This window comes from Athene cunicularia (genome assembly GCF_003259725.1).
Source record: "Athene cunicularia isolate RWA chromosome 1 unlocalized genomic scaffold, athCun1 chr1_part2, whole genome shotgun sequence".
NCBI lineage: Eukaryota > Metazoa > Chordata > Aves > Strigiformes > Strigidae > Athene > Athene cunicularia.
This window is the reverse complement of record NW_020799092.1, coordinates 55,939,081-55,962,580: the sequence shown is the minus strand read 5'-3', so window position 1 is coordinate 55,962,580 and position 23,500 is coordinate 55,939,081. Positions and strand designations below refer to the sequence as shown.

Below are 23,500 nucleotides of genomic sequence, written 5' to 3'. Positions count from 1 at the left end.
CCTTCCTTGTGTCAGTACTAACTATAATGCAGCTGTGCAACAACTAACTCTGGAAAACTAACCTACAAATAAAACATTCACTTTTTTATGCAGGTCATTAACTAGTCACATGGCTGCATGTTTGGTAATGCCGATACACAGAGAGTGCAGAAAGAAACACCCAGGAGCAGCAGGGAGACCAATCTTGCAGATGCATGGCTGTAGATTGGTTTAAGCAGGCTGTAAAACAGCCTTTGTAACAGTACTTGCTGAGAGCTTAATCTGCAGAACCAAGAAAAGTTATCCTAAAAGTAGGACATATAAACACATACTTCAGATTTTCAGAATTCTCTGTATAACATTTTAAAGTGTCAAAACCTGGAACTTGATAGTGAATTTTTAAGGTGTTTCTTAGTAGAACCTAAAGGAATACAGAAATTTCCTTGACTCTGGTATGAAAAATCACTCACTGGGCTTTGAAGAAAGCATCACTGAGAAGGCTAAAAGGATGAGTATTTTACTGGAAGAATATACCCCTTAAATTTTTATGGTGGCTCAGATTCAAGGTGAAAATTTGGCTGGGCTGGCAAAAGGTCTGGTGGACTCTTATCTGCTTGCTTCACTCATTCAGTCCATAGTTTGGAGCTACAGTCACAATAAATGTAAATTTTGAAACATTTTTTTCTCATACAGGACTAATCTCAAGGCTTTCCATATACTCAAATCCTATGATTCTTCATACACACAAAACATTATTCTTCCATTTTGCCTTTCTTTGCTTCAGTGACCAGCTCTCATCTCATCGCACTTGCACACAACCTAAGCACAGGGTAATCCAGCAACATGGCAGGATAATATTCTTGACTGCATTCATCCAGAGTGGGGTAGTTTCCAAAACTAACAGCAGGAATTGACGAGTTTAAATTCAAATATTATAAACTAAAAATATGTGTGATTTTCGGGCCTGCTAATTCAATCAATTTTTAAAAAAACCCACAGATAATTTGCAACTTCTCTTTGATTTAAATTAAATTTAAATGACAGATCATGGACTTCATAAGCCTAAAATCTCTTGTGCTCATTTTTTTGCACTTGCTTTTGACACAGGCTCAAACTTGTTCTGCTCTGTTATCCAGTCATAGCAAAAGTTTTGTGATCGATATTTTTAATTTGGAGAGCCTATCACATCTTATTGTTTTGATATAATTCCAGCTGACTCTCCTTTAAAACACATGCAATTAAAGGGTGTGGACAGGTATGCAAACCCCTTTAACCCACCTGTGTCTGTCACAGTATGTTAAACCCTTCCCTACTCAAACCCAAGAGATTTTGCAGTGAAAGGCATTTCCCATAACTGCCAAAGCAGAACACAACTGTCTGCATATGCTGTTAAAGAGTCCCTCGCTTCTAACATTTGACAAGAACGATTAGTTTTGCATCTAAAAAAGAGAATGCTGAGCTATTCTGCATGACTTTGTCATTCCTATATCTCCTGACACTCCACCCTCCCCACCTCAGCATCCCTCTGAGTAAAGCAAGCAGAGCACTCTAAGAGGTGTTGTTATAATTAGGATGATTATAATGGGGTGGGGAGATACTGTCAGTTGCCAAGGATTTCTGTGTAATATCAGTGAGAATGTACTGTGAAGTAGAGACTCACAATGTGTGGATTTTCGCTGTATTATTCTCACCTAATGTTTACTCATGTCCGTTTATAAAAAGTGGCAAGACATTTGTCAGCCCAAAACAGAGAGGTTCTGAATGAAAGACTACAAGGAGTGCAAATGTACTCAAAACCATCCTTCACAGCAGAAGCAGGGTACGTTTTACTTTTTCCAGAACAGATTTCTCTTTATTCCTTCTTCAGGATAATGGAGGTGAGAGAACAATCTCCTTCCTTGGATCAACTTGTATTTGCCTCCTCTGCCCTAACCCTGCAAACCCCTCAGCACTTGTGTGTGTTCCACTTGTGCTCACACAAAGTCCCACTGTGAGAAAACGTGTGGGAATGAAGCATAACTGCAAGACTGGCTGCTTCAGGTCTTCCTCTGCATTCCTGTGCTTCACTGTATGCACTGCAGTGTCTCATTAGCTTGGACTGTGATGCTTCTCGAGGGCTGATCTGTCTTTCTATCTGTATCTTGTAGAGCACTGGCAACTGCTGGCACTTTGCTAATACATGCCATAAACATATATAATAAATAACTGAGGTAATTTCACATCAATCTCTCCATTATAGCACACACACCATTACACGAAGAAAACTGTTTCTTGCTATTTAAGACTGTTTTTCAGAAAACGACAGCATAACCTGTCAGAGTAACAGCTGCATTAATAATCCACCTGTCCTCAAGCAGGTTTGATCTTGCCTTAAAATTTAAGTAGCTAGTGTGTCTACAAAAGACTAACAAGGCTGTGCCACTGTGCTTTTGGTTTGATGGGATTTTACCCTAAATGGAAGATCAGACATATTTTCCAGCATCTTGGCAAGAGAGAATAGCAAGATCTAACCGATTGATTCATAGCTCTTCAGTAATGTCTCTCCCTGTCCCTACACTGTCAACAACAATAAAGATAGCTAACTGTTATGAAGTATGACTAGGACCTGCCTCTTAAACCACCACAAGAGATCCAGGAAGGCACTGTCAACCCAATTATTCTAATCCAGTGTATTCAATTTAAAAAGCATCAATGGAGATCAGTGCTGCAAGACTTGGGTACACTTTGATGTCAATGATAGGAAGAGAAAAATTGAACATACATGGTAGTAGTTCTCTATCTGCAGTTTCTGTACAAATAGGGTAAGGGTAGAAAAGATGTCCTTTTTCCAGTGGATAGGGGATCATTCTGAAAGCTGAAAAGAAAACACCATGCACAAGTTACTGTGAGTGTGGCAGTCACTAGATATACTTACTACATGTACAATTTTGAAAAACAAACATACACAAAACATTACATTTATATTTGGTTGTAAACAGCACATAAATTGCTTAATGAAATGCCAAAATATAAATCTACGCTTAACTTAGGCTTAACACATGTTTTATTCTTGGGAGAAAGTTTTACACGTTTTGTCTTAGGCTTTTAGGCTGCAGAACTTTTAAATTTCAAAGGAAAGACGTGTATCTGATATAACAGGTGTAGCCCTCAAAAATGACCAGTCAAGCTTGTGAATTCAGGCCACAATCTCGTTGCATCATGCATAATTGAAGTTTTGAATGGAAAAAGTACTCTGCTTATTTCCATCACGCCCCAGAAAACCAGGTAACACTGATGACTCAAGCCCAGAGAACCAGTTTTCCAACACAGTCAGGTTTTCATTTTATATCTGGCAACCAAAGATTAGTACTGAATTATTAAAACCGGTTTCCTCACATGTGTTCTTTTTAAATGTAGCAGATCAAGTGAGGTTCCAATATAAATCTTCAGGTCATGGATTAAATAATACTTAATCTTATGCATTTTTAAAATTGAAAATAATAATAGAGAGGAAAGGAAATGGATTACTAAATCTGGACAGTGATGATGTCATAGGCCATCTGAGTGTGGTTTATGGAAACATCAGAATACTTGACTGAATTATAGCTTTGCAATCAAGGCATCCTTTTCCATTATCCTATATATTATTTTCACTGTTAAAATGTCATCAACATGTTATTCTCACTACTCCTATGAACCTCAGTCACTGAAGCAATATTTTCCTCAACAGATGTCCTAGAAACACTGTATATTTTTGATGTTACGTACAGACCACAGACACATAATAACATGCCATTATCTCTTGCTCACAAGGCAACCAAGGAATTGGTTTAAAATACACAATACCCCAATACTTTCAGTTGTCCATGCTGCATTTCACAGAATCACCTAGGTTGGAAAAGACCTTGAAGATCATCTCGTCCAAGCATAAACCTAACACTGACAGTTCCCAACTACACCATATCCCTCAGCACTATGTCAGCCCGACTCTTAAACACCTCCAGGGATGGGGACTCCACCACCTCCCTGGGCAGCCCATTCCAATGCCCAACAACCCCTTCTGTAAAGAAATGCTTCCTAATATCCAGTCTGAACCTTCCCTGGTGCAACTTAAAGCCGTTCCCTCTTGTCCTATCTCTTGTTCCTTGGTCAAAGAGACTCATCCCCAGCTCTCTGCACCCTCCTTTCAGGGAGCTGTAGAGGGCGATGAGGTCTCCCCTCAGCCTCCTCTTCTCCAGACTAAACACCCCCAGTTCCCTCAGCCGCTCCCCGTACGACCTGTGCTCCAGACCCTGCACCAGCTCCGTTGCCCTTCTCTGGACACGCTCGAGTCATTCAATGTCCTTTTTGTAGTGAGGGGCCCAAAACTGAACACAGGAATCGAGGGGCGGCCTCACCAGTGCCGAGTACAGGGGTCAGATCCCTTCCCTGTCCCTGCTGGCCACGCTATTGCTGACACAAGCCAGGATGCCATTGGCCTTCTTGGCCCCCTGGGCACACTGCTGGCTCCTGTTCAGCCGGCTGTCAATCAACACCCCCAGGTCCCTCTCTGACTGGCAGCTCTCCAGCCACTCCTCCCCAAGCCTGTAGCGCTGCTGGGGGTTGTTGTGGCCCAAGGGCAGCCCCCGGCATTTGGCCTTATGGAAACTCCCCCAGTTTGGCTCAGCCCATGGCTCCAGCCTGTCCAGGTCTCTCTGCAGAGCCTCCCTACCCTCGAGCAGATCAACACTCCCACCCAACTGGGTGTCAGCTCCAAACTGACTGAGGGTGCACTCGATCCCCTCGTCTAGATCATCAGTAAAGGTGTTAAACAGGAGTGGCCCCAAAACCGAGCCCTGGGGGACACCACTCGTGACCAGATTTAACTCGGTTCACCACAACTCTTTGGGCCCGGCCATCCAGACAGGTTTTTACCCAGCAAAGCGTGTGCCCATCCAAGCCACGAGCAGCCAGTGTTGCCAGGAGAATGCTGTGGGAAATGATGACAAAGGCCTTACTGATGTCAAGGTAGACAACATCCACAGACTTTCCCTCATCCAATAAGCAGGTCACCCTGTCATAGAAGGAGATCAGGTTTGTCAGGCAGGACCTGCCTTTCATAAACCCATGCTGACTGGGCCTGAGCATTTGGTTGTCCCGCAGGTGTTGTGTGATGATACTCAGCATGAGCTGCTCCATCAGCTTCCCAGGCACTGAAATCAAGCTGACAGGCCTGTAATTTCCCAGATCATCCTTCCGACCCTTCTTATATATGGGCATCTCACTGTCCAATTTCCAATCTGTCGGGACCTCCCTGGTCAGCCAGGACTGCTGGTAAATGATGGAAAGCGGCTTGGCGAGCACCCCAGCCAGCTCCTTCAGCACCCTCGGGTGTATCCCATCTGGTCCCATAGACTTGTGTGTGTCTGTGTGATGCAGCAGGTCACTATCTCCTCTTGGATTGCAGGGGGTTGTTCTCCCAGTCTCTGTCTTCTGGCTGAGGAGGCTGGATTCCCTCAGTACAACTAGTCTTGTTCTTAAAGACTGAGGCAACGAAGGCATTAAGCACCTCAGCCTTTTCCTCATCACTCGTTGTCATGTTTCCTCCCATGTCTAGCAGGGGATGGAGGCTCTCCCTGGTCTTTCTTGTGCTGTTGAAGTACTTACAGAAACATTTCTTGTTTTCCTTGACTGCTGAAATATTGTTAGCTGCATTTATTGTGCAATCATGTGAGTGTATTTATTCTTGACTACTATGTTTAAAGGAATAGAAAAGAAGGCAGAAATCCTCAAAGATTGTAATCCAACCTGGGCTATAAATCCCTTCCAATATTAAATCCCCCTTCTCCACAGCACACCAAAAAGCCAAGTACAAATACAGTAATTCAAGCCTTTCTGGTCTTCACATGAAATGAATTTGAGTGTCTGTACAAAAACGTATGTGGAGGGATGTTCAATGCTCATTATTTCAAAATCATGAACACAAGTTTTTCCTTCCAGTTTGGCTTAATATCTAAACAGACAATCAAGAGCCTTCTGCCTTACCCTAAATCACAGTAGTATTAAGATTCTTATCACGATAAAAAGGGAGGGCTGCCTTTAGAAAACAAGTGAAAAATGTCTACACAGATTTTGCTGAATTTAAAAGTCATCTTTGACATGAGACCAAATATGGAATATTTACAGCAAAACCGTTTGTTTAGCAATGTTATCAGCCATACAAGAAAGTGCTCTGGTTCATCTGTATCAGTTTGTGTTTACAGATGTAGTTCCCTGCCTTACTCTTACAGTATTATCTGATTCTATTTTACATTAATCAGTTCAGCAGCACAGAGGCAGCTTGCCATTCAACTGTGCTCATCAGAAAAGCTACTGTGGTATTTGAAAATGCTGCAGTTTTAATTCTTCATGCAAGTCATAGGAAACAAGACATAAGTTTAGAAAGTGGGAGTGGCAAACAAGCAACTCAGACTCTTGAAATTGTTACACTTGAAACTAAAGACCTTCTATACAGAGCACCTGGACCAAATCCAGAGAAATGTTTCATGTGGTGTCATTTGGGCTTTTTTAGTTGTACTATGAATAAAACTGTATTTCGACTGATCGAATGAAAACAGAGCAGGAAACAACCAACATTCCAGTTCAGTGATGATCATTATTTTTATAACCTCACTATTTTCAATTGTTGAATGCAATTTGGGAAGAAAGACACCAAGAATTTCGTAGTTTAAAATATCACAAAGACATGCCTGCATAAATGTTCTTAGAGGCTGTCTTAATTAGGAGTGACCTTATTCTTCTCTGAAGCATTCAAAATGTAGCTCCCAAGTGACTGACTTAATGTACTTAATTCTGCCCAATTCCCACAGGGTCAGAACTGAATAGTGTATATATGTGGACATTAAATTCCTGCATACAAGTCACTGAAGTGAGACTTGTGGTTCTTTAAGCATACTGACAGAACAGTACACTTTAAACACATGGCAAGTACATATATACACCTAGAAAGAATGTGAGGGCAACCAACCATGTACTGTATGTAGACTGTTGGTTAGAACTAGTATTTTATTAAATTTAATTTCTCTGTCATGTTTCCACCGGTTTTAACTTACAATTGCGCAGAGATGCCAAGGAAACCTTTTGCATGTAAAGGACATGAAAGTGACATAAATAGTTTATTACATCCATAAAGAAAATCACCCAGACTAAGGTATGGACCAAAAGTTATGATTATTGGACTAGATACTGGTGAATAGGAGTCTTTATGCGTGAGCAAAATTTGAACAAAATTCTTGACGACTGGTGCACTGTTCATCTCTCTCTGAAATCACTGTGCAAAATGAATTATGGATTTTTCTGTAGAGGTTATGCAACAATTCTCATTTACACCTTTACAGGCAACTATACAAACATTAGCTAAGAAAGTACATATTCAGATTCCTGTGCAGGTAATAAGGAGAGGAATCAGTTAATGTAGTTAGATGGAAATGCCCTACACTGCCTTCAGGCACAGATTACCAGATTTCCTAAATGCAGGAGGCCTGCAGGGCAGCCAACCTCCTGTGCCAAAAGCTGGTCCTTGTAAACAGCCCCTTAGGGACTCCCCAGACTGCCAAAGCAAAAGACAACCTATTCAAGATTCCCCAAAATACTGTTCCATAATGATGGGATAATGAGCCTTGGGCTAAAGGATTTCTGCAAGCATCTGGAAGAGAAGAAACACTACACAAAAGCAAACCACTGAAAATAAGTCACTGGGAAGGAAGCTATGACAGAGAAAATAATAGACTGGGACAAATGACAGGAAAAGAGCAAGCAGATAGGACAGAAAACGATGCAGCAGAGGAAACCCCAGGTGGCAATGGTATGAATTACTGAGAAATAAAGCCATTGCTTCCTCAGGGAGCCTACACTGCAAATTAGGTAAATTCAGACCCATTTCATAGAGTGACTGCGACAGTAAGTCACTTTTACAATGGAGGCATTTCTGTAGAAACTATCATGATGAAAACCTATCTTTTCTAACAAAGCTAAATGAGAACAGCAAATGGAGAAAGCAAAAAATAAGGTGGTATAATAACATATGAAGAAGCTGAAAGAGAACAGAATGAAGCAGAGCAGAAAAATAAAACTAGACTACATAAAGAAAAATCTACATTATAAGAGGCCCACAAAGGCTGATTATAAATGGTACTTTTTGATTCTCTCGAACCTGAAAAAAAACACATCTCAAAGAGAGGATAAGACAGCTTAGAAGGTTAGTATATGGCCTTTGGAGGATATATACTCCAATCTCCTACTCAAAGCAGGGTCATCTTCCAAGTTAGGTCTGGTTGTTCAGACACATGTTCAGCTAAGCACCAAGTATCTCTGGGGGTGCAGATCCCAGAACCTATCATCAACCTGTTCCAATGCACCATCACTCTCATTCTGAAAATATTTTTCTTATGTCTAGATGAAATTTCTCATTTCAACTTGTGTGTATTGCCTCCTGTCGTTCTGCTGTGCTGTTCTGCGAAGACTCCAACTCTGTCTTCCATATCATCTCTCTGTTAGGTGGCAGAAGACAGCAATTCCTCCTTCACCTACCAGAAGTCTTTTCCAAGGTCCCTCAGCATCTCTTCCTACATCATATGTTCCATATGCCCCTATGTATGCTATAAATCTTCCACTGGACTCTCTCCAGTTTGTCAATTAAAAAAAATAAAGAAGTGATAAAATACTGTATTGTTTTATACTACACATTAATATTTATCTGCCTAAGAGGCACTTCCATGATTTCTCAGTATCAAAGTATATGTCAAAGAAGATAAGACATTTTTTCCAGTATTACACAAAGAACACAATCCAAGACTTCAGAACCCTTTTTCTCATTAAATGAAATTTGTATTTTCAGTTTGAATTTCAAATATTTCAGTGCTGAGGACACAACTGATATCCAAAATTCCACATACTATTGCTATAATTTTCTCATGACATTTGATAAAAATATTTGATTAGCTCATTTGTAAGAAAGAGAATTACTTACTGCCTTCCCATGTACAGTGTAAGAGATTCAATGCCCCCTCTACTCTTTTCCAGTGTTGAAGATGAAAGAAAGCATATGCTATTGCTTCACTGTCCCCTCTCTTCAGAATATGTTCAGGGGGCAGAATTAAGCTTTTCATTTCTAGTAGATACTGTAATAAAAAAGCAGAACCACAATTATTTCAGAAGTAATAAACACAAAAAGCTGCCTGCAATTCTACAATGAACACCGAAAGGTCTATTTCCCTAAAGTACTTTCCCTCATAAGTGTTTCATCAAATGCACATCACCAACTGCACTTGAAGATAATTACTGAATTATTCCCAAAGACTAAGGTATGCTGACAGATGGTTAATGTTCTGCTCTTCAGCTGTAGTAGGAGGACTACACAGAATTTCAAAATGAGATGTCTCTCAAAAGGAGATGTAGAAAAGGGCTCAAAGCAGAAGAGAATTCAATTACAAGAGCTTTTTAATTAAAAGTGTTTACAATAAAATGAAGAAAACATTAAGCAGTTTGATGCACATAGGTTTTTCTATAAGGAAACATGCAGTACTTATAGTTTGCACACAGGTGTCTTTACTGCATTGCCATCAACTGATCGGTAGGGCTATGAATATGTAAGATTGGCAGCCACCTAAATAGCTACTGACAAAGTTAAAAAAAAGTTACAAAATGTAACAAATACCTGATTTCCATGAAAAAAGTATTAGATAGTTAAGCTTGCTACTTGAAACACTTAATGAAAATGGTACGAAAATTAAAAGCACCACTGACTAAACCCACAAGCAATTTTCCCAGTTACTGGATCCCTGATAACAGAAGCAGATGAAACACACGGAAGGTTCATGCCACAAGAAAAGACAGACGTCTTGGACATTATTCAAGCAGGAGATTTTTTCTCCTTCCCCAGCCAGTGAACTACCAGTTCAGCAGACATTATCTCATCACTGGTATTACTACATTCCAGTTAGTGGAGGGGAAGGATACCGCCGAGGGGAAAGATACACCCCTTGCTGGCATGCTTTACAGGGAATGGAGTGACAGACAGAAATAACAGGCTGCCAGATCAACTCCTGTTTGTCAGCTCTCCTCCGAGAAGTGTAACATTTCCCAGCTGTACTCTGACTGCTCTTCAATAGCATAGGGAAACTGTCCCTTCTCTTCTAGGATGCCCAAAAGCAAATTTTCTCTCCACCAGATTATTTAAGTGAACACAAAAGGCAGCAGATGAGTTGGGCCATCAAGCCCTAACACAAGGTTTGGAAAGGAAAGTTATAGTTAATTATTGGGAAAAAGAGAGTGAGTGTGCAGCCCCTCCATTTCACTCTGTGCCTATGCACTGGTCTGGAAGGAGGAGGACTGCAGGATCTAGGGACTGACAACAACTCAGTGCAGGCACCCACAAGAAGGTAACCTGACACCAGAGGTAGACATGGGCGGTGGTAACTGAAGGAGCCTGGAAGGAGCTAGCAAACAGGTAAAGGATTTGAAGAGACTGTGATCAAAGCATAGAACTGTCAGCCCCGGGAAACAGATAAATACCTCGAAGCGAAGAGGAAGGAGAAATCACATGTGTTTCTGATGCAGGTAACAGTATTAAAGGAGGAGAAACTGAATTAGCAGTGGGAGTAATAAGTTTGATACCTGGATTTTCTCTAAAGCCTTTCAGAAAAATCTGAGAGCTGCAGAGCAGGTGGATTAATAGAGGAAGCTGCAGTTTAATAGTAGGCAGGACAGGGGATTGAGAATGACAGAGAGAATAGAATAAAAAGCTGACAAGAGGGAGGGAGCTGCCAGGCTTAGATACAGCAAACATTCTTATTCATGCCCTAATGAATGTGCCACTATTTAAAAAACACCCATTATGCCTGTTGAACACAACAGAATAGAGCTGCAAGAGCTGCAGGTTTCTGTTTTATTCATTTAGAACATGACTCTTATTTCCTTTTTTTTTTTTTTTTCAAAAGTAGATGAGAAAATTCTTAATATCTACATATTTCAGTCAAAGGAAAACAAAGCCATGTCACTATTTGTAGGAAGGAACGTCCTATTTCCAGGAGTGTTGAGATGAAAACATTATTTTGATTCTTATGTATTGCTTGTTACAGCAATAGTGGAAATACTAGATGGAAGGATGTATCTTGACACTTGCAAATCATTTTTAGTCCTCAGTTGTATTGACTTTTCAGTCTGTACTTTTCTCAGTTTCAGAAAGAAAAACCTGTTTTTAAGAGTTCCTCAGATCAAAACCATGAAACCTCCCTCTTCCCTCATTACTCTACCACAGCTACTTTCCCAAACAAAAAGTCCATAATCTACTTTGGTGATATTCAAGAAGAGCCACACACAAAGTTGATGGATGGCTCAAGTCTCATTTGGGTCTCGTAATAGTTCTTGTTTTACACACAAAGGTCAGCCACACCTTTTGGGCATACAAACTGTCAATGAATTTATTCTGGATGCATTTCCAGTAGGAATGCCAATTGTACACAGCTCCAGAGAGACCTCATCTGGAACACTATGTACAGTTCTCATCATGCATTTTCAGGAACATAAAGATTAAATTCTGCAAGTACAAAATAGAGCTAATCAAAGAAATGGCAAGTCTGCTTTGTGAGAGGGCATCTGAAGGCCTCCACTTGTTTAAATTCTCTAAATAGGTACCAAAAAAGATATCTAGCTGTAGGTAAGGCTTGATTATTATGGAAGGAGAGATATGACTGTCCATGAAAATTAGGATGGTCTTGATGTCCTAGAATATCATATCTATTCGTGCATTTCTGTATTTTCAAGGAGAGTTCAAAAGCCTGGAGAGCATTCAGGTTCCTGGAAGTTTCACTGACAGGGCTCAGGGTCTATTTGGAGATAACATAGCCAAGGGCAGCCCCCTTTTATAACTGCAGGCACCCAGCTACTTGACAGGTGGGACTGAGCCCCAGCAATCTGCAGGGTTTCTAGCAGACTGACCATGAAATCAACGCAGTCCCTCTGAAACATTTTGGATTGGATAAGCAGACAATTTCCAGTGATATGAAATGACATGAAAACAATCTTTCTTCAAAAACTATCCAATAGGCTGCAGTCCTCGTGCTGCCCATATAATGAATCAGAGTCCTGATGGACTTTTGCATGCAACAAGTATCTCCAGCTCTTGGAAAAATCAGCCAAAGACATCTGACTGTAGTTTCCAAGAGGCTGCTATTGCACTTAATCAAATATACTACACTACTAAGTTACAGTCTTCAGCCACCAAAGACTTCAGGGTGGGAACGTGATTATTTATACATCAACATTTCCGAAGGCCTCAGTTGTTACAGCACTAATACGGACACAAAACCCTACCATGCCACTAAAATTCATACCAGCTCCATCTGGCTTTACAAGAAAACCACCTCTCAACAGACTCCCTATTAACTGTAACTCCTGATACACTGGTATCCTCTCAGATTCAACCATGACCTTTTACAATTTAAATAAAGCTTCACTACCTTTTCAATACTTTTGAATACACAGGGAAAGACAGGGCTCTGAACCCAAGCATGGTTCCACTTCAGAGGGAGAGTCAGGTAACAGGCTAAATAAGAAACTTAGCAAAGAGCTAGCTATCATGGAGGAAATGGAGATGGCAAAGCCCAGCATATCGTCAACTGCATTTGTTTTTAAATGATGAATGAAGAAGTTTAACTAGAACAGGAAACACCATATCACCAACATCTGGTGTTACCATGTTCCTTTATAAAAAGGAATCAGCTCCAAAAAGACAGTCTAGAAAATTTCAGCTGGAATGACCTAGTCTTAATCAAGCCACGAGTGAACACTGAAGTTGCGCAATGATTTCTGTTGTCAACAGATGGCTCAATCAACCTTTCTCCACTGCATTGTTTTAGCTTGGATTTTTTTCGTTGTCTTTTTTTGTTTTTCAGGTCTCTCTCTTCTCTCACCCCAAATTTTTTCCTGTCAAAAACCTGTATTTTAGGAGTTACAACAACAGTAACAGTATTTTTCACGTGCTTCCACAGAGGGCTTCTGGGCCAGTTACACGACATTGTAATAGATATTGCTCAGCTATAGCCATTCTGTACACATGTGGGAATATGCCTTTTAACGAGCATTTGGAGGATGACAATGGACCTGTACACATGAAGTGCAACATGGTGGAGTTTATATTTCTCTTACTTGATTAAATATACATTGTTTATTTCATAATATTGACAGCACTCTGGCTACTAATTCTCCTCTGCTGGGAGTGCTTTTAACATTCCACATTCATTAATGAGCCACTTCAGTGCCCTTTTATAAAATAAATCAACCTATCTCAGGAAGGTTTCCTTCTTTCCCTCAATTGTGCAATTTGCCTCTGAAATTACAGCTAAGGCCACAAATAGGCAATAGTCACTCCTGCACCTGTGACAGCATCCCTTCAGGCCAGAATATGAGAATTTAAAGTTGTTTGAACAGGAACTCTCCTCCTCCCAGAGGGATGAACAGCACAAGCTTAAACATTTCCAAAATGCTGGTTTCTACATGCCCAGAGAAGCCACTTTAAGGTCACTTTACAAGTTCTCATTGGATTGATGGCAATTATGAAGTTTGGCCTTTTAGCTGGAGATACAAAACCAAATCACTGTCTCACTTAACAGTCAGAAACTCTCTTAAACGTGTCTGGAATAGTTTCTCTGTAATATCATGGGGTGTGAGGAACGTATTCATTTCCCATCTGGTACATGAATTTGTTTGCATTATTTGTTTCTATTAGCAACTACAACTTACTAGAAACCACACAAGCATACAAACAGACACAGTTCTTATTAAAAAAAGAATGGAAATAAGTAAGAAAGAAATGAGAAGGAATGAAATGAAGAACAGATAAATCTTTAGAAGTGTTTAAAAGTCAATTGTTTGTTATGTCCTTTGAAGAAACTGTTTACACACAAATCTGGCATTTCTTAAAGTAATATCAATATTTAAGTTGTCTGATTAAAATGTAGCAAACTTCAGCAGGTACTGTCTTTAAATCAACTCAGCTGCTGGCTTACTTAGTAAATCCATACTCACTCACTTTTAACAATTAGATATACAGACCACTGTTTTCTCTTCCCTTTGACTTTACTGAATAGCTTGTGTCTCATGATCACAGAAAAGAGGTGGGAGGGCTTTTTAGGAGGAGTTTGAATGCAGGGAGGGAGCCTTGCAGATCAGTTCAGAAAGGGTGTTCCACAACTGAGGAATTTCCCAGAAACAGCTGTGGTACTTTATCAGCATTAGCTTGGGATAGTTGCATTACATGTAAGTGGGGAAGCTCCAAACACAACATATAAATAATACTGATGAAGTTTTGTGTGTGTATACACATATACTTTTTTTCACAATCACTCCACAAAGTATGTACTTTCCATGACATAGGATGTACTACTCTCTTGTCTATACAAAACCCTCTGGAATTACAGTAATACCCCAGCTGCTTCAGTGGCAATAAAAACCGTTTCATTTAACTCTTAGAATTTTGAGCAGCATGTTGTCAGAGAGAGTCAGCACATTTAATTGGGACCAAAACTTTGCAGTGCATAGCGCTACACTAAAACAAAAGGATACTATCCTTAGGATCTCATTTAAGACAAAGATGGTTGAAAAAAAATTCAGACAAATCTTCACAAACAAGTGATACAATTTGTTGTGACTCTTCTTATAGTGAAATTCACAGCCCTTTCTTTGTTCTCCTTTCTGCTCTACTGCTGACTTCAATCTGCTACTGGTTATGTTTTTCTTCTACTAAAAAGAACCCTGAAAACACTCCACCTGGTGAAGTGGTTGCTTTTTACATAGGCAACTTCTGCCAAAGCATAAAGCTGCATTTTGCTGTAGCTGAGTTGCTTCACTAAAAAAACAAGACAAACTGTAGACAGATGCAATATCTTTTATCATATAACTTTCTGGTACAGCTTAAAAAATTAACCTACTTTCAAGCAGAAACCTTTTTACAGGTAAGACATCTTCTGAATGAGAAGTCTTGATCAGTTTGATAGTGGTTTGATTTTTGCTGCAGTCAATGAGATTATAGTTGACAAACCTGAGCTGGTCTTACCCTGCACAGCCATGCCAGCTGCCCAGCTTTCTGGAGAGATCTGGCAGGCTGCACTGAGCTCTGTACTGCCTTTGTTCACTTAAACCAAATTCTGGTACCTCCATGTGCCACATCTTGACTCCAGTGTATTCGAAAAACAATGAGAATTTACAACATATGGCTGAGACTTTATGGACTGATCTTCAAGAACTAAATTGTCATTGAAATGTACTCAAAAATGGAAGAAGAGACCTGTGTCAAAAGGTTATTTGCTGGAAAGGTGGCTGCCTGAAGAAAGACTGTCAGCCATATTAGGTCTCTGTAAAGAGCATTTTTGTGCAGACAGAAAATAAAAATAAAGGTGATGCATAGTCACCTAGAATCAGTGAAAGTGGATGCCAACATCTTCATGACATACATACTGAGAAGACTCCCAGAACCATGTATACACACTGGTTTCTATGTGGAAGGTAGGTGTTTTTGCAGGGTTTCTCACCTCTATGTAAAGATGGTATTTTGGGACTTTTCAACTGCTTCTTCTTAAGGGATTCCTACATCTTTAGATTACATTCAAAAGAAAGTATAAGAAGTGTATCTGACTTCTGCAACATCACTATGGAACACTGGACTGCAATCTGGCCATAATCTCCTAGGAAAAAATCAGCAGCATTGTAAGAATCCCATGGTTGTTTTACACAAACCTGTAATAGGTCACAACCCAGTCTCCCTTTCTTGCTAAATCCAGTTCAGCAGCATCTCTCAGGGTGATCAGAGTGTGCTCCCTACATTCCCTTTGTCTCAGAATCTAATTAGCAAAAATGTCTTGAAAATGCATACCCAGTAATAATATTTTTATGTGATAATCCTAAATTGTAATGATTTGCACTTAAAATGGTAAAATCTTTTGAGACAAAGCAGAAACATATTAAACTATTTTTTTCTCTTTAATATCACAGTCTCCTGCTTTCCAGTCTTCTGCTGGGAACTTTGCAAATGCTTTGAATAACTTGTCACCTTTGTAATTTTTCTTCCTACCTCAGTCTGAACAAGACACTCTTAGTGTTTAAATACTAAAGAATCTTTGAAGACATATTAGTTTTGTGGCCCTGTTAGATTTCCTGTGATGGTGCTTGCTAAAACTTATCTCAATTTCATTATGAACAAATTGGATATGACTTCAATCAGAAATTAGGTGTAATATCCATACTGTGCATAAAATTATAACCAAAATATATTTTTACCACCTTAATAGCCTTTAGCTAATAGCAGAAAGAGTGTGAAATCAGCAATGTTGCATATTAATCTGTATTAGGTTACACTGTTTTAATGATAAAATATGAACTAAACCCCCCCTGGAGTCCTCCCCCATTGCTACCTTGTTATCCTGATAATTTACATGTTTCACAAAGGTTTTCAATACAAAATGACAGACTTTGAAAAACTGAGGAAATCAATTAACAATGTGAACTGACTGAAAAGCTCAGGAACTTGAGTAAGGAAGAGGATTGGAATTTCTTTAAATTAAAAGTACTACAAAGAACACACAGTCTGAATTTCACACATGGGGATACTTGTCAGAAAGGAGATTCAGCCTTGTATTGAACAGAAGCTGGCTAGTAAGAAGAAGGTCACAAATGATGAATGAAAATACCAATCTACAAGAAAAGCAGGATCTTGGAGGTCTGGAAGTGCAGAGGCTATGGAGCAACTTCCACAACTTACAGTAAGGTAGATTTTGCAATGGAAGTCAAACCAAAGTAGAGCAAACTCGTAAGTATAAACAGAAAAAGGACAAGCAAAAAGGTAGTAAGTGACAAGCAAAAAAGTAGTAAATTAAGACAGCCTCAGTTTCATGGCAGTGTAGAGCATGGGGACAATAGCAGAATGGACATTAAGAGCATGTACAGAAGTAAAGCAGCCACTGCAGCCAGTGACTGTCGCTGAAGAGTAAATGAACCAGTTCCAGAAATGGCCAGACTAACACAACTGACTTAAAGCAAAAAGATCCCCACTCAGATTCACATGAACCAGTGATGAGAGAAGAAAACGCAGTGATGTTCATTTAAAGAGGAGGAAACCTGTATGTGTTAATATGGAATCATTAGTATACACAAATTGTTAAAAAGGATTTTGACAGAAAGAACTATCAAAAGCATGGAAATAAATGAGGAAAATGGAACAAGCTCCCAAGGATTGCTTATGACAGGCTAACTGGTTATCTTTGCTTGGCAGGATATCTATTTTTTTAGACAGCAAGGTTAGAATACTTGAACCAGGCTTCAGTAACACATTCAGGAAGGTTCACCCAGAACAGGACTGGAATAGAGAGTTAAACCAGACAGAAGAGAACTATCAATTGTTATGTTGGTGCAATAACCATCAGGACAGGAGAAAGTAAACAGAGTTCCACAGAAGCAGTCCCGGAATCAAACTTAATTTAGTATTTTCATTTTATGGCACAAAAATAGAAGGTCAGCTAATAATACAAAGGGACTCATCTCACCTAAATCTTGTCTAAAAATCAGGCTTTTACGGGAAAATAGTTGCTGCTTTCATAGACAATGTAGAAACAGGCACCTTGGAAGGAAAGTCTGTCTAGAGATGTCTAAGATAGTTCCTTCTTTCCACTGCCTGTAGAGGAAGTCTAGATGATTTTATTAAACAAATAGGCTAATCTTCAGGTAGTTAAGCCATGCTATTTAGTGGTTGGCATAACAAACAAAGCTCGTAGAAAAAATATTTAATTCATGCAAGGCATGAGAATTAACTTTCTGCAACCTGTGTGTACATATGGGAGAAGTTTTGGGTTTATCTTGACCAGACTTGGTGTTCAGCTGTACAGGCTCCCTACACTAACACACACACCAGTCTTCTGCTCTCCAGTGGAGGCTGCTTACTTTCAAAGAACAGTACTGGTCTAGAGGTTTATAGGGTGAGGTTCAGAGGCAGATCTCCAAGGGCCAAAAAGCATCTGCCTCTAGTTCGCCTTTACAATGAACTTATCGACAGCAATACTGAGTATCAGGTGATGAAATAGTAAAATACATTAGCCTTTAGTAGCCCCTGGGCAAGATTCTTACTGCTGAGATACATATCTAGAGAAGGGATTAAGGAATATAGAACAAAAATCCCTTTCCTTACTTTGTAGTTCTCACCAATTATTCATCTCTTTGCTTTGAATTCTCAGAACTTAATGACAGGGTCCTGCATAAGGAATTACTAATGCAACTTATATGAAGCACACCACGAACTCCAAACATAGGTTCCTTTGTATAGAGTGCCAAAACCAAATTCTTACATGTAATCATCAAAACAAATAAAACATGCTATTTTGAACTAGAAGATCTTTAATGGCTATTTTGTAAATTAAAATCTGTCTTTATGTATGGTTCTGTCCTCCAGTGTAGCATTTGGTGGTGTCTACTACTTCAATCCACCATGTAATTGCTCCTCACATAGAGGGCTCACTTCAGCTAAAATTTCAAATTGTACAGTCCAGAGTAGAAGAAAAAGAATGTGAAATACCAAACGAAAAAACTGTGCATCCTATCAGCTTCTTTCCCTTCCCCCATTGTTTGCTCCCCTTTCCACAACCCTTGTTAATCTAACACAGAAATCAGGAGTTAGGCCTTCAGTGGTGTTAAAGCTACAACAATGCTTTCTCCATACTCACTTTTGGCACATGTGGATTAAATTCTACTGCTCTGTGAATAGCTTCTACTGCATTCATCTCTGCAGTACTCAGCCCTCGCCTTGAGGCAGCCTCTGGAGAAAATCTACAAAAGTAAAGAAACAAACACATTAGGTCAGAAATGTTAGTAAGAAAAAGCCAGAAAATGAATCTAGAACATGGGCCCGTGTAACCAAACTGAGTCAATTTCCTATGCTCTCCAAACTTCCATAGCAAGTGGAAACTCTGAATGATCTATTACATCAAGGCCAATGAAAATCCCAGCAGAAGTGGAAAGCATGTTTGCATCTAATCACGGAAGAAAGTCAGTTCAAACAGTCCTTTTTCTGTCACTAATCTAAATTTGCTCTAGGTACCTTGCTAAGGGGCATATTCAAGGCTGAAGTTGTAGAAAAAAGAAAAGAAAAAAAAACCCAATGCCAAATTATTGTTGGAGGGTTTCTATTAAAAACAGGTTTGGGGAGGTTTTAGGGAGGTTCCCAACCCAATGCCCCTGGGTCAGGTTGGGATGGAAGCACGATGCAGCAGCAGTAGCAGGTGGTCTACTGGCCACAGCACCATCGAGGGTAGCATGCCCAAACTGTGGGCAAATCATCTGCCCCAGTGAATGAAAAACCAGACCATGCAATCTCTTTCTCACCTCACACCCCACGGCTAACTCCAGAGCTGTACTTGGCAGGCAGACACCACAGGGAAAGCTGTGACAACCTTAGCCCTGCCCTCCCAAGCTGGAGTCGCTGTGTAGGGAGGAAAGATGTTGCAGTAGGTACTGGCGATCTACAGGATAAAAAGAATGAAAGAAAATTACTTAGATCTTGATGTGTACATACACTTTAAAAGCAAAAACTGTCAGGATGTCAATCAAGAAAATGGCTTTCCACTCTACTTGCTTTCCAACTTTAGGGAGGCATTCGACCCTCAGGTGCACAGACACAACTCTGCCTGGGATTTGTGTGAAGGCATCTGAGAGCAGAATTGGGATTTTTGAGCTCCATCTCACAAGGAGCTGAGCACTCTTTCAGAGCGGGCCAGCGTTCTCAAGTCCACAGGCATCAAGTAGATGGGCTCAGCACCTTGGAAGGTTGAGACCCAAGAGAAAACCGTAACAGGAATAAGCAGATATATGTGTGTCTAAAAATATGAACGTCATCTACCTCTCAGAATCCCTGACATAGTAATGCTAAATCCACCTGCTGCTATTTAAGCAGATAAGCAGCCTTCTGACAGCACTTGTAAAATGACATTGCTACCAGTGCATCCACATTTATTTATTACCTTTTTGTGATCAAGTTTATACGAAGTTGAAGAGGTTCAGCCACACAACACCTTCTAGTTGCATCTTCGTTATACTATCTAGGAAGCCAAAGCTCACCCAGACAGTATACATAAAAATGAAACAAGAACTGAATTTATGCTATTTCTCTTCTCTTCTTCTTCTGTAATATCTGAAGTGCAATGTTTGATCACTGCAAATTTTTCTTAGATATAAAATAATTTTATGAATTTACTGCAGGACTGAATTCTCCTGCTAACCCAGCAGATTGTTAGGGTGTGGGCTCAGCTAAGAGAAATCTCAAGTTAAATCAGGAATTTTGCTGGACAGTGGTTCTTATGCACTTACTTGTCAGAGACGGCTCTGGCTTTGAGCAGTGCAGCTGTGTAACATATTGTTGCTGATTTTGGTAAGCTTATATCTGTTGAAAAGAAAGAAAAAAGTCAGCATCTGAAAATTTAAAAGTCTGCAGAAAGAAAAGCTTTTGATTGATACTCTGGAGTTTGCATGGCATATGCAAAATTATTACATGAATTCAGAATATTTTCTGATATTGGGACTTGTACTCCCATATCATGGATTTTTATATTTCCAACCAATATACAGGCTTTAAAACCTATGCTAATGACCACTGGAACTGCTATTTAAGCAGCAACTGAGTTCATTAGAGAACTAATTCAAAGAGTGACATGACAGAGGCATCATGAAAGAATTAATTACTTCATATATAAATGTATAGGTAACCTGGAATACACGAATTTTTCTAAACTTCACAAAACATCTAAGTAATAGCTGAGGGCTATCTTATTCACTCTTTTTGTTTTCACTCAGAAATAGTTCTCTAATACGATTATGCGGTAGCTATACAAGTTAAGACAGCTTTTCAAGTAATAATGGATTTGACTTGTAAGCAAACTATCATTAAATTTATTGCAGTTAAAGATCAACAATAAAATAAGGTGCTTTGACTCTTAAGGAAATCTTGGACCAAAATATTCACCAGACAGTCTCTAGTTATTTTATGCCGTCCCAGAGACACACAGGAGCCATAAGCCTGACTTAACCTATTAGTTCATCTTAATTTTTACCTGTTCTCTACCAGCAGATTGGCACAAAGCATCCAAAAGGTAGTGAGAAATGCTGCTTAACAGACTTGAGTTATAGATTTGTTCCCACTGTTACAGGGAAGAATTGACTTCCACACTAGTAATCTACTCACCAGACACATACTACATAGTGACTAAAATATTCCACCATTAAAAAGTTAAAGATTACAGACAAATAATAAAAAAAATTAATCACCCCCACTAAAGGCTGGATTCTGCAAACACTTCTGCACACTGTAATATTATAGCTTCCTATAGTAAACAGCAAATACACAGCGTAGGAAACACAAGGCACTGGAGTAGGCCCACTGTAAAAGTGAAGAACAGCTAATCTGACTATTGTTCTAAGAAGCTATCTATCCCTCAGTGTCATTAAAGGGGATTAGAGAGATGAAATTACCAAAGATCTTGGTAACTTTAGGATTAAGAGAAACTTGTTATTTACAGAACCCCAGTGCCTTGCAAGACAGGGCTCCAAAATGGAGTTAAAGGGGACAAGCAAGTCATATCTCAGCAGTCATCATCTTCCACTTACGAACAACTAAGCAACCAAGCACAACGTGGTTCTGATAGACAGAAAAAGTTGACAGAATGACTTGGGCACTTTGAAAATGCTACCTGTTAAATCCTCTCTATTGTCTTTTTATGCATTGCACTTCAACTATGAGATGTAAAGATCTTGTTGGAGGCTTCCTTATAATATATTCTAATTATAACTTCATTGGAGAATATAATTGTAGTGACTAAGGTAATTAAAATCTACAGCATGCAAAGCAATCTGGGTGATAGATATGTTAATTACTGATAGAAGCCAGCTACAGATACAGACATGAGCATATCTTCAACAACAACAGGAGAAAATATTTATAAGCACCTTCAGTAACCCTGCTTATACCACATTTTCCTTAAGATTACTGGAAATAAGGAGTTAAGAGAAATTACCTTTTTCAGAACATACTGGTCTCTTTCTTTCAGTATAAACCTTATTCATCAAATCATAAATGGAGTGAAACAAAATTTTTAAAAATCCCAAGAAAACCAGAAATTTGCTGTCATTTATAAGGTTTTCAATTGGTCAGTAGAATACCTTATTTTCCCCTTACCTGTAAGTGTTTCTCTGGGCCATCAAGCCACCATTACCTCACAGGAAATATTTTCTCTTGCATCAGTTCAAACCTAGTAATGTTGGTTCAGGATCTGACCTTTACAAAATTTGCATGAATGAAACAGGACAAGAGGTCTGTCTAAAAGGCCCTGGAAATACGTTTTCTCGGGCAAAAGGCAAACTCCACATATAAAAAAGGACCAAGAAGAGAAAGTTTGCCCGGACTTCTTCGAGTAATGCAGCGAGAGCACCACTTAATTTTTCTATCTTTTTGAAGGACCTGAAAACTAGGAGGAAACAAGAGGTCTGCAGTATATAATTGATGTAGCAGAGGAAAAACAGTTATGGTGATGAAAGTTGGTCACTCAATTTTATCAAAGACAGCAGGTATGCCATCAAAAGCTAGAATGACAGCAAGAAAATGGCAGTTGAGCCACTAATACACAATCCATAAGGTTAAACAAGGAGACTACTCAACAAAAAAACTCTAATCACATGTATAAAGGCTAGTTTCTGCATCAGATCATTGATGGAGAATGTTCAGTGGAAGTTGCACGGACCAAGTTATGAGTATTATTACAATTCCTGGCAAAGAGATTAAGATATCATACAGTAGGAACTGAGCTTGATACAGGGTTAAATATACTAAACCAAAATACTGTATCACAAAATAATACCTTCTGGTAGGGAGTAAGTGCTCCCGACGTGGAAACACCTGTGCATATAAACTGCAGATCTATATGCACAGATCCAGATGAACTGCTGGTACTTGTAAGGAAGGGAAATGCGGTGAGGTGAGGTAAGGCTCAGGTACGCTACTTGAGTCATTTCTGCAGAACAAATGGGATTTGTCAAGGTATGTTGTGTTCAGATCTGATCACTCATGGTCAAGAACAACAAAAGGAAACAGAAAGACTGGATTGGTTTTGTAACAATCCAAATTAAACAAAATCTGAGAGAAGATAATACAACTGTTCCCTACACGTAACTACAAGGAACACCAAAAAAGAAGAGATGAATAGGATAGGCATATGGATATGTTCACAAAGGATAATGTTCACAAAATAATGAACAGTTCAGAATTAAATTTAGGCTGGAAATTAAAAGAAGGTTTCTAAGAAGTGAATTTTTGAGACAGATTTCCAGGTAGAAGAGTGGGACAAGCAAAACAGCTAATTCTAGGATGGAGTTTGCTCAGCTCATGGAAGGCATAATATGAATGCAACAGCAGGGGACCTGACTCACCCAGGAGGCCTCTTCCAGTACTATGCTCCTAATGAGCAAGCAGCAATTATTT

At 39.5% G+C, this 23,500-nt stretch overlaps 1 protein-coding gene across 4 annotated transcripts in view; it reads right to left on the bottom strand.

The window, feature by feature from the left end:
* The window catches only part of ST7 (suppression of tumorigenicity 7), a 132,616-nt gene that overhangs the window by 7,255 nt on the left and 101,861 nt on the right, over positions 1-23,500 (bottom strand). For all 4 annotated transcript variants that reach the window (XM_026867765.1, XM_026867762.1, XM_026867763.1 and 1 more), the window contains exons 10-13: positions 20,341-20,413; positions 18,702-18,804; positions 8,966-9,116; positions 2,741-2,833 (exon numbers count right to left, since the gene is read on the bottom strand). In XM_026867765.1, the coding sequence (XP_026723566.1) occupies positions 2,741-2,833; positions 8,966-9,116; positions 18,702-18,804; positions 20,341-20,413 (420 nt within the window). The remainder of the gene's footprint in view (positions 1-2,740; positions 2,834-8,965; positions 9,117-18,701; positions 18,805-20,340; positions 20,414-23,500) is intronic.